This window comes from Corapipo altera, unplaced genomic scaffold (assembly GCF_003945725.1).
Source record: "Corapipo altera isolate COAL_440 unplaced genomic scaffold, ASM394572v1 22, whole genome shotgun sequence".
Classification (NCBI taxonomy): domain Eukaryota; kingdom Metazoa; phylum Chordata; class Aves; order Passeriformes; family Pipridae; genus Corapipo; species Corapipo altera.
In genome coordinates, this window is record NW_020884886.1 from 15881854 (window position 1) to 15898437 (window position 16584).

The window sequence follows — 16584 nt, forward strand, 5'->3', positions numbered from 1 at the left end:
TTTTACACCATCTCATCAATCTTAGCAGAAAAACATTCTGCTTTTGCTAGAATGCAATTGCTAATATTTAATACAAAGTATAGAGTAGGTTTGATTTTTTCTTTTGTTACTTTGTACTTAAAAAAAAAAATCAAGTGTAAATTTGTGGGTGGTGCCACCATTGAAATTAATTACATATGAATATGAAGGTAAATAGCTTTTCTTTTCACACCAAAGAGGTTAAAACTCATGTTTATGCCTTCCATCCAGAAAGAAGATTAAAAAATAAACCCATGACTACTACTGTTGCTGTCATGGTTTTCATCTGCAACCAAATAAAAATGAGGCTTATGTCATTCCTCATTGTCTGTTTACTTGTTTGCAGACATCCTCATATGCAAAGGTTTTCAGAAGGAAAATGTTCCCACTGTTTTAGGAGCAATCACCCTATGGCCCAACATCCAGCAGTGGTCCTTACACTACAAGCAGAAAGGCATTGGTTTGGGTCACTCCCTCTGCTCTGACTTTGTCTGGTTCTTAGCCGTTCTGCAAAATTGTCCATGATAAGAGTTTTGGTCTAAAGATAAAAAGCCACTCAAAGCCAGCAAGGCAGACATAAAAATGTCATAAACTGCATGAAAGAAAGTCTATAGCCTTTAGAAAGCAATTAATGAGAATTATGCTGATGAAATAATCTCGTATTGCTATTCACTAAATCATTTTATAAATTCCCCTCACAAATTGGAGTGTGAGTGATATCTGCTGAGACTGGCAGGACTGGTCCTGGCCAAGGTAGCTACGAGACCAATATAAAACACAGACTCATCTTGCTGCTGCTTCAGTTGCAGTTGAATCCAGAAGTCAGGGATAAGATACAGTGGGGAAGGCCCGAAACCAGAGAAGTCTGTGGGAGATTTATGGTGTACATATTTATTTGGTTTTCAGAAGCACTATGGAAACACCTGACTTGTATTTTTTCAGAGCTACTGAGAAGTCTATTATTATTTTCAAGGCAGCTGTTACACAGAAGAGATAATTTTTAAACACATACTTTGGGAGTGAGATTCTCAAATTTTCTATTTCTAAAGCTCCAGTAATACACAAAAGTTTTCAAAGAATACTTCAATATATTGAAACAACTTGTAGATTCACACATTCTGTAATGTATTTGTTGTTGACTACCAGGATTTCTTTTAAAAGAGGTTCTGGATGTCTTCTTTCAGTGACCTCTCTGTTCTGTCATTTACTTTGTTTCATTTCACTGCCTATCTTTTTTATTTTTGGTCATATTTTTCATGTTTTTTATTTCTACATTTAGTTTTTACTACTTGTCTCTTATGAGTATCCTGACAGTTTTTCGTTTGTTGTCTGTTTTTTGCTAGTTCTGTCTTTTCAGCCCTCTTTTTAGGCCCCTGCATCCCTTGGTTTTATTGCTCATTTACTTGCTCTATTAAGCTTTCTCTTTCTCATCAGCAATTTCTTTCTCTGTTCTGTGGTCTCTTGATGATGAGCTCCTAAATTTAGCCTCATGTATGACATCCTTCATGCTGTTTGCAGAAGACTTGCTCAGTTAATTATTATATTCAGTTGCAACCATGTCAGATGGACACCAGTGCGGTGGCAGAGGGATAAATTTCCCCCAGTTGTACACCAAAACCAAGATGGATGGGGCTTTGAACAACATGGTCTAGTGGAAGGTGTCCCTATGAATGGCAGGGAGGTTGGACCTAGATGATCCTTTAGGTCCCTTACAACTCAAGCCATCAGGCAAAAGGCCTGATCCACCTGGTAAAGAAATCTGGGAATAGACCGAGTTAGGAGCAAAATAAGAAACGTTTTGTTTTTCTCATGTTCAGTCATGAACAGGATTGAACTAGTGCAACAATTACTTATTTTTCCTCTCTGGACTGAATAAAAAAGGGGCAGCTGTCCCTGAGTCACTGGGAGTGGTGGCTGTGCTGTGAAGTGATGCATGTCATGCTACTGCCGTTGCTGCCCTACTCGACACTCCCAATGCAAGCTCTTCAGTTTGATGCACTAAAGCAGATACTGCCCCTGACCCCTGGGGAGATGGTAGCGCTGTGCTGTTAAACTAAGAGCTGTAAATTATGTAAAGGACTGTTACTAAAGCAACTTTATTTCGCTCTGAAAACTTAAATCCCTTCCTTGGCAATGCTTCCACAAAGACACTTTCTCTGAAGCATACTCTTGGCCCATGTGCACAGGGCTTCCTGAACCTGACACAATATTTGCCACCTCAGGCAAACTGGTATCCATAAGCCTTATGTTTCAATGAGAATTTCCACTTACAAGATATGCAAGAAAGTGGTCAATATAAGTTGCTCCAAATCTTTTGCTACGTTCATCTGCCCAACTTTAACTTTATTAAAGTTAAAAGCTTTATTAAAGTTTTGTCATGCTTATTAACTAGAGAATTGCCTTTTGTTTTTATGTGCATTTGTGAATTACATGATTAATTTCAAGTTTGCTAAGCTAAACTGTAAAGTTCATTGTCTAAAGTGTCTTTCTATTAATTTGTTTATATTCCTTCTCATTTATTATGTTTTTGTCACAGTTCCAACCTAGGAAGGAAAAACACAGTGTTTACTGGTTTACTTCAAAAGTGTATTCTAGTAATTAAATATTACAGGCTGTACCCATTTAATTGGGTAGCGGAATAAGAACTAGCATAGATTCTTGTTAAGAGAAACACTGTTTTTAATTATGAGTTCTAGGTGGGCGACAAGAAGGATCTTTCTGCTATGATAAAGTCCTGCCAAGGACAAGTTATGTATGTTTGTATTCCAGAAAACAAGGTTTTTACTAAAATTTCCCTAAATAATTATTTAGTCAGTGCTCTTGATACTTCTTTGCAGGGCAAACAAGGGTACTTCTTCACTGCCACATTAGAAAAAATAAAGGAATAAACACAAAGGGACTCTGTGTACACACCTTCCACTTGATATCTTTCCAGATCACTTTACAACTTTCCATTTTTCCGTTTCTTCAGCTGCTTATTTGTATGCTGTAGGGACACCACAACCCTGATGCTTAACCAGATAATGACTGTCTGTACCTATGCTGCCAGCCTCTGGTGTCGGGGAACAAACAGCATTAGAGATTAGAACTATGAAGGAACAAGTTTCCATCCTGTTGAATAGTTTTGCACTTCAAAATGTATTACCACTCCAAAGAGGAAGAAACAATGAATATGTGAAATTTTCTTTTTAAGGAATATTTTAAGAACTCCTTTTGGTTACTTCTGAAAACAATGAACTCCTCTTCCTTTGAGCAACCCAGGTGTGGCTACTAAAATATATGTCAGTGTTTATCTAGAGTACTTTTAAGTAGAGGATGAGCTAATTCTCTCACTTGGAATGTGTGAACAACATGCTGGAAAAAAGTCAATGCTACAGTAGAAGTATAACAGATTTTCAATGTAAAACACAGGCTGGAGAAAAGTAGCCCACGTTTTATAATGTTTGTTCCTAAAACTGAATTTCTGACATCCATTCAAAGAAAAATAAATATTGACCTATCACAACATGCTTCCTTCCCAGAATGGGGGATCAAAGCCGTTGTTACATATGTTTGCAATTACAGTTCCAGTGGTATGTAAGTGATCTGTGACATGCAAATGTTTTCCCTGAGACCTCTTTACCGTAGGAAGAACATAGTGAACACCTTTCTAAGCAGAATATTCTTTCTTCAAGGACTTTTTTTCTTTGACATTTACACAGTAAGATAAATCATGAGTAGTTATGTGGCAAAATCTGCAATGACATCTACCAAATTTTACAACTGTGTCTTTACAGTTATTGCATGATGTAATTAAAAAATTATCCATTCACCCACCAATGTTCATTTTCCCTATAGTGCTACAGTGCATAACAGGTATCCCTGCTTTTTATTTTCTAACTTATATTTTTTGCTCCTGGAATACTGATGAAATTATTAAATATAGTTTGCTGAATATAATGGATAATTTTGAAAGCTTGGACATGCCTTGCCACTTTTTTAAAAACCTAGCATTTTAGCTATATATTTGAATATAATACCTTTGATTCTCAGGCTTCTTGAAAATGTATCATTCTCTCTCAGGTAAACTAATCCCTATAGTATTTACCCTATCTAATTGTTTTCATCTTCAAAAGGAAAGATGCAGTATAAATTTTTACATATGAAAAAGTGGGGCCAAAAGTCAAATGTAAATTGTAGTGTGAAACTTTTTCCAGCCAAGAGAATTGCCTGCCCTAGCTGCAGTAGGCTCTGGATTGAACACTGAATACGCACAAAATAGACTTTTTTTATTGTTGGTTGGATGTTAGAGCAATTTTTTGTGGAATCACATTAAAAATTAGGGATACACCTGTCCCCTCTGAAGTCATAATCTAGTTCAGTGTGGAGACACCTAAAGTATTCTAAGTTAAAGTTGGCTCATGGCTGTGCTGAAGCTTGGCTTAAGCTCCTGTCCTGCTTAAAGCAGGCTGTCAGCATCACCTGATCTGCAGGTTTAGTCTCTGCATACTACCAGAGTGTCTTTGTGCAAACATGAGTGACTGTATTAACAGAATCAGACATCAGCAAAACAGTGTCAATTTATTCATAGTTGGAAGTCCACCAAGATGTAAAATATATTTGTTTCTTGAAATTATATAACTTAACTCACTATCTCTAAAACTTTCCATAAAAAGTCAAGTTGCACCTTACTTAGATAAAAAGCTTAAATTGCCTTAAGTTGGTGTTTGCAAGAACTTAATTCTTCCCCTTCCACCTTCACATTTGAAAAAAGCTGAATGTTTGATTATGTTTGAGAGATGATGGTTTTTTTTCTTAAATACTATCTTAAATAAAATAACTCAATACTTGGAAGCTATTAGCACCTTGCTTAATGTAATGAGAAACATTTTTTTTTCCAGGTATCAACAGTCCTTGAGTTCGGCCGCATAGTAATTTATACAACCAGTCTTCGTGTGGTGAGAACCACTTTTGAAAGATGTGAACTGGTTAGAAAGATCTTTCAAAATCATAGAGTTAAATTTGAAGAAAAAAACATTGCTCTGAACAGCGATTATGGAAAAGAACTAGATGAAAGATGCAGGAAGGTCTGCGAAGTTCCCTCACTCCCTGTTGTGTTTATCGATGGCCATTATCTTGGGGTAAGTAATGCATGAGCCTATGTTTTATTCTACAGTTGGGAAAAACAGATGAAAATCTGAGAAGCAGGGTTTTTAGAAAACAATGCTGAAATGATGGGAACAATCAAAGACATGTGCTGCCCAGATCCACACTGGTAGGTTTGATCTGAAGATACAAAAAATAACTGGTTAGAAGCTGTCAGGAAGGGAATAAGAGACAGTAATACAATCTAAGATATCTTCTGTTTCCTAAAAAATAGCTCATCTTTGTAGCTGAAGCCATGATAATCTAGAGAGATGGATTTTTTTTTTTTTTTTAATTCATGAGAACCTATATGTATGGTTCACTCAGGAAGATGAACACACACAGCATAAATGTGTCATTTAGTAATATGTGTTGAATATGAAACTAACAGCTTGGGGTGTCAGATTTTAAATATGCATTGAATTTTAGATGACATAATCTGTATCCGTACGTGTAATCAACTGAACACCCTTTTAGGTACAGAATTGGTTAATACTTACTTTTAAAAAAGTCTACCTGTAGAAGAGAGAGATAAACAGCCCAACTCTGCCCTATTGCGAGACATAAACTCCAAATGGAAAACTATAATCCCCATTTGTGCCCTAGGACTCTAGGTCTAGAAGCTTATTGATAATGAAATCACCTTTTCATTAAGACCAGCCTGTACTTTTGAAATGTATTTCTCAAAAACTGGAAAAATCAAAAGAAAGATTCTGGAAAGTGGCACAAAGGCAACAGCTTGAGAGTTCAGAGAAGGGATTTGTCTCAAGTGGTAAAAAGCTAGCAATTAGCACCAACTGTGAGACTGTGATTTCTGAAGGCATAAACTATATTTAAACACAGTGGGGCTATTGTGTTTGCATCACTTAACACTTTCATTTGCACAAAACATTTAAGTAACAAAGTGCAATGTAATCAACACTCAGGCATAATTGATATTGGGCCTGTATGAACAGTCAAATATCCTTTCTTGTCTTTTTCCCCATCCCCTTCCTAGCTTTCCTAGTATTCTGCTCAGGTTTCCTGAGCACTATAACAAATGCATTTGCTGGCATGGGGCCTACCAGACCACTAGAGCATCTGCAAAATTTCCTGTGTGTGAAATATTAGCAGACAGTGATTTTTACTTCATAGTAGCATATGCTTTTATCAAAACTCTGAGTTGGAGTTTTCCAGCCAGCCAGGAGCAGAAGTGCTTCTTTCAATAGCAGTTTAAAATTCAACAGGCTTCAGACTAAGATTTCCTCACCTAATAATCATGTTAAAAATGTAAGTAGTGAGTTATGACCAACTTCAAGAAAATCTCAGTCCATGTATCATCAATTTTTCAAAAGAATTCAGATAAAATACTCAAATTGATTGAATAAATTATTTGCTTAGTTATAGCAGAAGCCTGGCTACAGTCATTCTGGTATGACGGATGGCCCATTAAGTCACTGTTGGTTTTACTTATTTTTGTTTTGGAAGAGTGTGAGAAACTTGTCTTTTAACAGAGGAGCAACAGTGTAACAAAGCAATATATCTCATTAGAGCTCTCTATTTACTGCAAATGATATTTTGGAGAGGTATAGAAAAGAAAGCAAGTGAATTAGGAAGATAGCTTTCTGTGGGAGAAAAAAATCTACCTCCTATAGGTAAAAAAAAAAGAATCAGATTTGGTATGTGTTTTCTTTCTTCTTTTTCTTTCCCTGTTTTTTTTTTTTCCTTAAACTGATGAGGCACACTGTCGTTAACTGGAACAGACTGTAGTTCCAGGAGAGGATTAAAGTTATTCCATGTAAGAATGACATTATTTGTGAAAAAACAGCTTTTCAGGCAGGGAAGAGTCTCTGAAATGCGTGCTCTGCTCACAGAGAGCATGGGGCAGCAGCAGCCCTTCCCTGTGCCACTGTGGGTGTGCCTCACACCTACTCCCAGAGGAGGTTTCTGCTCCCCAGGGCTGTCCACATATGTCCAATTATCTGCATACTGGGGGGCACTGCTGCTTGCTACACCATCATTCTCTAAACGCTTTAGTTGAGGTTAACTACGATGCCAAAACCAAGTCCAGTGTGAGTAGAGCTAACTTGGGTAGCCCTCTGTGGCTGTGAACAGAGCTCCGGTGGCGGGCAGGGCTGTGGGAAAAGAGAGCACCAGGGTGAGCCTGGCAAGGGATCTGTGTGCACACACTCTGGTTGGTAAATGTGGCAAACCCCATTATTGTATGGTAGTTTTTATTTCTCTCTCTTAATATGGTTTCACAAGAGAAGCTGACATTTGTTCATTTAGGAAGAGAAATAAGATGGGGGCACTTGGCATATTGAGAAGGTCTGGCAATGAGGTATTCACCCCCCAGTCAATTTACTTTCCCAAGACAGTGACCTCCTGATCAGTGACCCCCAAAGGCAGTATGTTGGCTGGAACATGTGCTAGGCTTGTGTTTCATTAAAATCTGATGGAGAACTAATTACAGAATTTGGTCTCATTAGTAACCGTGGACATTTCTATAATTCCTTTTATGATAATTAACTTCTGATATGCTAATGAAACACAGAAATCACAAAGCTTGGTGTGTCAGTAAATAAATCATGCAATATTTTCCTTTTTCTTTTTTTTTTTTCTGATTTTGAATATTTTGACTACTTATTTCCTGAAAAATTCCTCTCTGAAAGAGATGCAATGTAGCAATACAAAAAAGAATACATATTGAGCCACACACCTTTCAGTGAGTCATAAGGAGAAAAAAATACCCCTTCCCCTAATTAAAATATGAACCCTTTTGAAAGGTGACAAGATTATTCTTATTGAGATAAAAGTAACAAAATCACCAGAAAACAGCATATGTGCATCTGATAGAAAATATGGTACCCAAGCCATTCAGAAGCACGGACAAAGCTGTTGGAACACCACAGACTGTGTGGATAAATATTCACAGTACTGTGGAATTTATCACTGCGTGCACAGGGGCAGTGAAACAAATCTGTGACTTGGACAGAAGCAATAGAAAAATCATATTTAGCCCCTGTCAAGCAAAGTCCTGCATGCTGCAGTACAACAGGATTTTTAATCTTCTCATTTTTTCAGGATTGAATCATTGTGTTTCTTGACACACACTGTCTAAATATCAGTCTGTCAGGAAATTGCAGTTTCTTTCTGCAGCATGGTCTTTACTGCCTAATCTAATCCCTCCTTTTCACCTGAGGTTGTCTCCATCTGAAATGGAATTATGCCATCTGCTGGGATACCAACGCAGAATAAAAAATTACTTCCAGAAAACAGAAAACTACACAGAAAAAATTATGGAGCATTCATTCACACTTATAAAGGCACTCAGAATTGTTAAAAGTTTAAGCTATGCAAACCCTGGAAAAGGTATGCACATAAAAAAGGACAAATAAAGTCATCCTTAGTAAACATATTAACTCACAGCATAATAGTTTAAAAATACATGGTTCTTTTCCACTTGGAATATATGATTGAATTCCAGCATTCACTTGCCATACAAACCTACTTGATGTTTTTTCAAATATGTGAATTTAATACTTTTTTCCTGAAGAAAATGTTTCCTGTTTAGTTTTCCCAGCTATAATTAATGCACAGCAGCATGAAATTTACAGTAAAGTTATTTTATTTGACACATTGGGTATGATTATTTCCAAAGAATGATGAGGCCATTTTTGTAACTAACTTCTAGAAAATACATGTGTAACATAAATTTTTGTTAAACAGGAATTAACAGTTTCTTTGTAGCTGCTTTCCAGTGGCCATATATAATTAGTACCTCTCTATAGCCTCCAAGTTTTGTTAAACACATACTCCTGGTATTCACTTGATGGGGTGGATATGAATAGCTCTGTGACAGTAAAAGTATGATGTAATCATTGCATTGAGTCACCTAACATTTTCCCACTTGTTTCCTCCATTTTGCAGTTTAACATTTCAGGAACTGCAGGGTTCAGTTTCTCTGATGACTCTTTGCACATCAACCTTTCCTGTTCTTTGCATACCAAATCCAACATTTCTGGTGCTGGTACTATACTGCAATTTTCAGTTTAAGGGCAGATTTCCAGGCACTTATTCATACCCCATGGGTATCTGCTGCCAAAAGCCACCTTGCTGTGAGAGGTGTAATGTTGCAGACTGAAGAATGTGTGAGTTCCAGGTAGAGACAGGGGTATATAAAGCCCATCTCCTTGGTAAGTCACAGTGAAAAATGTGGCAGGTCCAGTGATGGTGAAGTGTGTGAGGGCATTTTGCTGCCTTAGCAAGAGGCCTTGCTTATATACTTAGCAGAAGTTTGTTTTTAAGGAAATAGGGTATGCAATTTATCTGCACAGCAAATGTGTCCACAAGAGGGATGTTGCAGTGCCATGCTAATTTTTCTCTGTGTATAAGGAAGGATGTGAAAGAGAGGCTGCTTCCCAAAACCAGCGGGTATTCCAGTACAGTCAAATGCAGAGCCATATATCTGTGTTTACTCCTTGATGAAGAATTACATCACAAAAATGGTAATGGGTTATGTCCAAGAGAGGTGAGCAACAGACAGGTGAGGACAGGGCTGGGGCAGTAGAAAATTTAGTGGACCTTGGATTTGTCCTAGTTCTGCAATTAATGGGAACTATATATAGGAATTCAATGTCTGAAACATGATGTTAGTTTCTGGATGTTCTCAAGAGATAATTGGGAAAATAATCTTATTAATTAAAAGGGTCTAGAAAACCTGTTGAATCTTTTAGCCAAATCTGTGTCATTTCCTTGCCAAAAGAAGAGCAAAGGTCTGACCACAGCCCCTGGACTCCCATGATAGACAGCTAGCAAAGTTAGTAGATAAGGAATTCACAGGCTGCTGCTTTGAAATTTAACTGATTAACAAAACTGAAAAGTCACTTCTCTCTGATGATTCTCTAAACATTATGGTCACTGTGCCTCATGCTCCTTATGTTAATCTCAGTAGGAACAGACTATTTACTGCTTCACATCCCTTTGTGGGTAATTGTGCACTGAGCACAACCTAGGAAGAAAAAGAAAGGCATTGCTTTTTGGTCAGAAAGCAGATATTGGACTTATTTAACAGCTGTTTTAATTACTATATTAATTACAGACTGTGTTTTAAGACTCACAGATCCAAAGGGAAGGTTAACCTCTGCAGACTGTCCTTTATTTATATTTCACTTGGGGCAGCTGTTACTCAGAAAAGACACACTGAAACACTTAAAAACATTGATAGACATTTGGATGTTTGATTTTTAAATTAAAAACTATAGCTTTGAAAGGAACACAGCTGAATGTCATTGGTCTTATAAATCCTTTAAAATATAAATCTATAATGGCAAACCTGTCAGACTTTTAATTACACTGTTGTAAAAGCCAGTTAGCATTATCATACAACATCACTGTAGCATGGAGCAGATGTCACAGGAATGCTTTTGCCAACTGTTGCTGCAGACAAGAGATTCTTTCCTAAACGAGGGCAAATTGGGGCTTGTCTCATTTAAGGAATTTGCCATGCTGCAGTTCCATCAATAAAGTTGCAAATCTTTATTGTTCTGCATCAGATGGGCAGCACAAGCTTTGTCTTAAGCTGATGCAGTTCATTCAGGCCCAGAGCTAATACTCCATGGGCTGCCTTGGCAAGTCCTCACTTTGTTGTGCCAATCACTTCCATTGCCTGTTCTGTATGAAAGCAGAGAAAGATAAGAGGACAAGCGTGAAAGGGGCTGACAGACTGCTAAAAGTTGCTCTCTCCAGGACTCAGAGAGCCTAATGCATATGTTGGAGCTTGTACACTCTGTGCCCATGATCTATAACAGATTTCAATGGAAGAGTCAGCACAAGAAAGGCTAGCTGATCAGCCTCCTATCTTCTGTGATTAATTAACCACAACTAACTATCTTGTGGGATAGCTTTTAAAAAAAATTTCTTTGAAAGTGTAACACTCTGAGTAGTGTTCATTCAAAAAATGGCATTCCACATCCACAAAAATATTAATATTTTCCTTTTAACTAAAATATTGATATTTTCCTTTTTACCAAAATATTAATATTATCCTTTTTAACTAAAATGAAAATCATCAAACACAGAGTCAAAAGTGCTTCTGTTTTGTACAAAGCCAGAGCAAAAAGCCTCTCTACAGGTAAAATAACCTGAGTAGGGTGTCGTACAAAATCCTTTGTAATATTTGGTTGTCCTTATTTGGCTTTTGGGCTACACACTTGTAGCCTTTGTAGACCCCAGCAAGGCCCTGTGAATGGCTGGACACTTAAAGGTATATGAGAGACACATATGTGTTCCCTGTACTCACCAGTAGCTTTTCCTGGTCCTCCCAGAAACAAGGAGAGAGGTGTTCATGGGGAGTTCAAAATAATGGCATATCTGAGATGTGTGCCAGCATCCCACGACATCCCTCAGCCCTATGCTAGCATCCCACCACACCTTCTGGCTAACACTGGAAGATGAAATCTAAGAATCTGCAGGGACTAGCTGACTAGGGCAGCACAGTGGCATGAACTCACCTCGTGGTCGAGATATGACCAGTTGCCCTTAGCAGCAAGTAAGGCCTGTGCATCTGTGCCTCAGTTTCCTCACCTTTTGTTGGTTTCTTGTGATCTACTGATTAAAAGTGTCTGTAAGTTTGTTTGTTTTGTTTGGCAATCTGCAGTATTCAATGAATTTGGTCTCACAAGTGAAGTATAGATATTCAAATGTGGCCCTCTAATTAGAAGAAAAGGGAACAAAAACTTTTATATCATCCCTGACACTTTAATTTTGTCTGCAGTGATTTCTTAGCATTTACTTTCAGAAGGAAAAAAACCCCAGCACTTCAGTACTGCCTTGGTTCAGGACACAGAACCCCTTGGAGGCCTAATGTAGTAAGACTAAATTATAATTTTTCATTATTCTGTCTGACTTTAATTTTGTTATAGTATTTTCATTACCCTTTTTGTCCTTGTGTTATACATTAGGCACATTATGTTTTAATTCAATGCTTAACTGCTGGAATATTTGAAATACAATTTCCTCCTCCCATTTTGCTGCATTCTCTGATGTGCTGTATATTTATATAATTGTAATTTTTTGACATAGTAACTAGACATATTTTTTATTCTGTCAGGAAACACACCCTGTAAAATAAAGGGAACACAAACAGAATTTCCAAGCTGCATCACCTTTTACAAAACAGGCAATGTGATACATCACCTGGTAACGAGCTTCAGGCATTACTATCAGACCTGCGATTAGATCCTTCTCTCCTTCTAGCTTTCCTAAGGTTGACCTAATTGAACTATACTTAATGTGAGTCAAACTTGTCTTCAGCCTGTTTAAAATTTCAAGACCAAATCTTCTAATCATCTCTGTTTTTTCATGCTAAGATGGCTGACATTTTTCTTCTTCTTCCTAATAGGGTGCTGAGAAAATTTTACTAATGAATGAATCTGGGGAACTGCAGGATCTCTTAACCAAAATTGAGGTAATTGTATTTCTGCAAATAAATATAGGGAATATACACTGACAACTTGTAATTGAGTAGATTTTCTTCTTTTACCATTTCCTTTTCTTCTGTTATAAACTTATGATCCTAAATGCTTTTTGGTTTTTCTCTCTGAATGAATGATATCATAGTATCACACCCCATTGAGTTTAAGAAAACATGAATGGTGATAACATTAACCCAAAATGTCCATCTCTCTTTTCAACTGATTTTGTCATAGTGGGAAAGGCAAACAGTTTTCTCTTTCACTCAACCTTTTAAATCATCTTTGGTATTTAACCTTCACCCTTGCCAGCGGGAGTCAGGTTTCTTGTGTGGATTTTGCACCAGTTCCCTGGGAATCTGTATATCTGTATTCTGGCTAGACCTATAGCTGGACATGTACAAAACCTGGGAAGATGCTGGAAGTCTCCAATTATACCAATTTGCACAAATTTCAAGTTACAGGTTATCATGCCTTTCTTCAGTTCTTATTTTGCTGTGTCCATTGAAGTTCTCTGGGGCAAGTTTGCCTTTTTACCAGGAACAGTTGATGCGCACTCCCTGAGAACACTTGAATTGTGGGTCTGCTCTCACAGCTTTGCTGTAAGCTAGATATCTGCTGGTCATGACTTTTCTGCTGGTCTCGTGCTATTGGCTGCTGAAGGTATTTTCTTTTTTCCTTTGGATATCCTGCAACGAAGAACATTTTGGGGAGATATGTGTCATAATGTCTGGGTTATATGGATAACTGAGTCATTAGAAAAGGAATGTATTGCTATTAATTATCTTGTTATTTTGAAATCACACCTAGCCAAATCAGGATAACACATAAACTTTAGAAGTGTGTAACATAAAAATTAAAAATAATTATGAGGATATGATATTTGTAAAAGACATTGTGAAAGAGCAAATGAAATCTACGTACTAGTTGATTTAACCTCAAAGTTTTTCTTTCCCTTCATTTAGCAAAATTACAGCATATGATTTGAGTAACTGGATACCATATATCTTTGAGTTCATCACTAAATGAATTTGTCTTTTTGTGAAGTATATTGGTTTTTTATAGCCAACTCCTAAAAAAGTTCCAGTCAGGCTGAGCCCAAGGGTTGTTCACCTCTGTCGCTCTCAGGAGGTGGATTTAACATTATCCAGTAAATCATGAACTGCTCTAAACCTTTACACTGCAGGTGGTACCTTCCAAATATGTCCAGCCTGTTTCTTAACTCAGCAAAACTTTCCTTGCCTCATGAATCAGTGTATGTATTTCTGTATAAAATGCAGAAGAACCTCTTTGGCCGTGTTTATCTATATTGAATATCTAACCAGAAATTATTAAAAAAATACACTATTTGTCTGACTAGAAAGGTTAGCTAATATACCTCCTTAACATTTTACTTTGGAATGAAATGTCCCCAGATCCTGTTTTTGGGGGTCCTATAATATTATTACCTAGCCCAATATGTGTCCTAATCTTGGGACAAAAAGTACATATATAAGATAAATAATGTCAGAGTACAGCAGACTGATAACTGCTCACTGAGTACAATCACTGCTTCACTGCCTTTCTGTGGGTTTTTTTGTGGTTTTGGTGTTTTTTCTTCCCCCCCCCTTTTTTTTTTTTCAAAAATGGGTTTGCTACAGTTGCAAGGGGAGTCAGGTTTCTTCATTACTGAAGATGCAGTAAGTGGTTACACAAATTGTCATCTATTCAAGAACAAAATGGCCATTGTTCAAGGAACTGAACTAAAGGAATTTTGCTTTGGTTTTTTGTTAGTTCTCTTAACTGTGTGGAAAGGTATCTGTATATTTACAAGCCTAACAAGTAATAGTGAATGTAAAGATTAAAAATATTACTCTTTTAAAATTTTGAGATTATTTGCAATAATGTCCAATGAAGTAAACCATCATCATAAATTATGAAAGATGTGAGCACACCTGAGATAAAAAGAATGCTAATTTTACATTAAATACTTCCAAACATTGTCCCTGGAGAAGCTAATAGTAATAGGAGCTGTTTGCCTGGTAAAGAAGAATGGCAAGTTTATGAACTACAAGACAAAAAAACCCCTGCTTTTTTTGCACATTCATCTGAGCATTCAATAGATGAATGCTAAATTGTTTTGAAGAAATATTTTTATTTTTCTTGATAAAACTCCAGGTACTACATTATCTGTAGGTATTTTATCATACTCTGGTAGTAATTTGTCACCAATTTTTAGTGGTATGTAATTCTTCAGATTAACACTATCAGGAATTGTACAGATTTTTGTTCTTTCTTTGTGAGTAAACCTGTAGAGTCTTTACTCAATAGTGCGATATTAAACCGTGGTGGTAAGTACCCAAAGTGGCATACCTGTTATTTCTCTGATATAGAACTTGAAAACATCTTTGAAATCTCTTCTTGTCTTCTCCATTGTCTTTAATCCAATACAGAATAAAGTAAATTTACTGTTTTGCTTGGAAACTGGGATAACTGAGGTGCCCAAGACCTTGCTTGCAGCAATTTTCCCTGGGTATAACTGTTGAACATTGGTGATCTTTCCTCTTTACACTTAAAGCTTCAGCATTCTATACCCATAAATTTGAATACACCACTTATTTCCTTGAGCACTACTTGTCAGAAGCTATGAATTGCTTTTTATATCATCAGCTTTAACTGTAATAAGTGTAGTATGTTCAGCACAAGCATGCAAATGCTGAAAGTCATAATATCTTAACATACAGTATAGAAAATATAACATCAGCATAAACTGCCTGGAGTTTGGATTCAATCAATTGCAATACTTCCAAGAATTAATCTAGACCTAAACAACATCCAAGTAATGTATGCAAGCTATCCTTTAGCTAGCTATTTTGGCAAGTATAAATGCAGGCTATTAAGGTATAAAGTGACCACTGTACCTGCAGTGAGCCTGTCTAACCACTTCATGTGGATCTCACCAAAGGAAGATGCAGATGTAATGGTCTTTCATGGTGGTTTCCCGTGGGATGGGTGGTGGGCATTGTGAAAATGAGAACAAAAATGTGTATTCTCGGCTCATCTAGAGTCCTCATTGTCCTAGAGTTTGTGGTGGTTGATGAGGTAACATTTTTGTCTTTCTCACATTCTTTGAGCAGAGAGTCCAGCATCCTCATGAGTGCCCCTCTTGTGGGGGCTTTGGTTTCCTGCTGTGTTCAGCGTGCCATGGAAGCAAGATGTCTGTGTTTCGGAACTGCTTTACGGACTCATTCAAAGCCCTCAAGTGTACTGCATGCAATGAGAATGGGCTACAGCGCTGCAGAAGCTGTGCAGGCTAAAGATGTCATGTCCACGTGTTCAAACTAATTTTATGGTATGCACCAGTTTGTAATATGATTTTTTTTTAAATTAACCTGTTTATCCAATTCAGTCAATAAAAATCCATTTGTAGTATACTTCTGCTGGTTTGATCATTTGAATTTTGTAAACTTCAGTTGCCAACCATATCATGATCTCTGAAAATATATCTTTCTAGTTTCTTTGTAGAGAGACTTGTACTCTGGAAAACTTACTGCATTATATGAATGTTTCCCTTTTTCTGTGGGGGATTATCAGCAATAGTATGTATTTCTTAGCAAAATGACTTATACTTCAGATTATGAGTAGTGCTGCTTTTAAACTGAGAATAAAGATTTTATGATGTCAATTGTAGTTCCTCTACCTCCATTCCACTCGCTATGTCTAGAGGTGGTAGTTGGTGCTGAAGAATTGGACAAGTTGGGCTTACTTATCTCCTTTAACATTTGAATCTAAGGGACTTATGCATATTCTATGATATATTGAATGTGCAGGTTTGAAAGTGCTTGTAAGATCCTACTGCTCCTACAGTTTCTACTGCGAGGCTCAGAGGAGTGTCTGGATCTTCTGCGTAACATGAGATAGATTAAATTTTGTACAGAGGCCATCCATAATGCTTAGCTGCACCCGAGCTATAAAACTCTGAATTGAAGATGTGCTTACCTTTTTACTGCAT

General features: G+C 37.1%; 1 protein-coding gene across 1 annotated transcript in view; it reads left to right on the top strand.

Annotated features, from left to right (window-relative positions):
- Positions 1–16000, top strand: part of GRXCR1 (glutaredoxin and cysteine rich domain containing 1) — a 39470-nt gene extending 23470 nt beyond the window's left edge. Inside the window, exons 2-4 of the mRNA XM_027643053.1 lie at positions 4881–5138; positions 12524–12589; positions 15710–16000. Coding sequence (XP_027498854.1) covers positions 4881–5138; positions 12524–12589; positions 15710–15889 — 504 coding nt within the window. The 3' untranslated portion in view covers positions 15890–16000. The remainder of the gene's footprint in view (positions 1–4880; positions 5139–12523; positions 12590–15709) is intronic.
- The last annotated feature ends 584 nt before the right edge of the window (positions 16001–16584 follow it).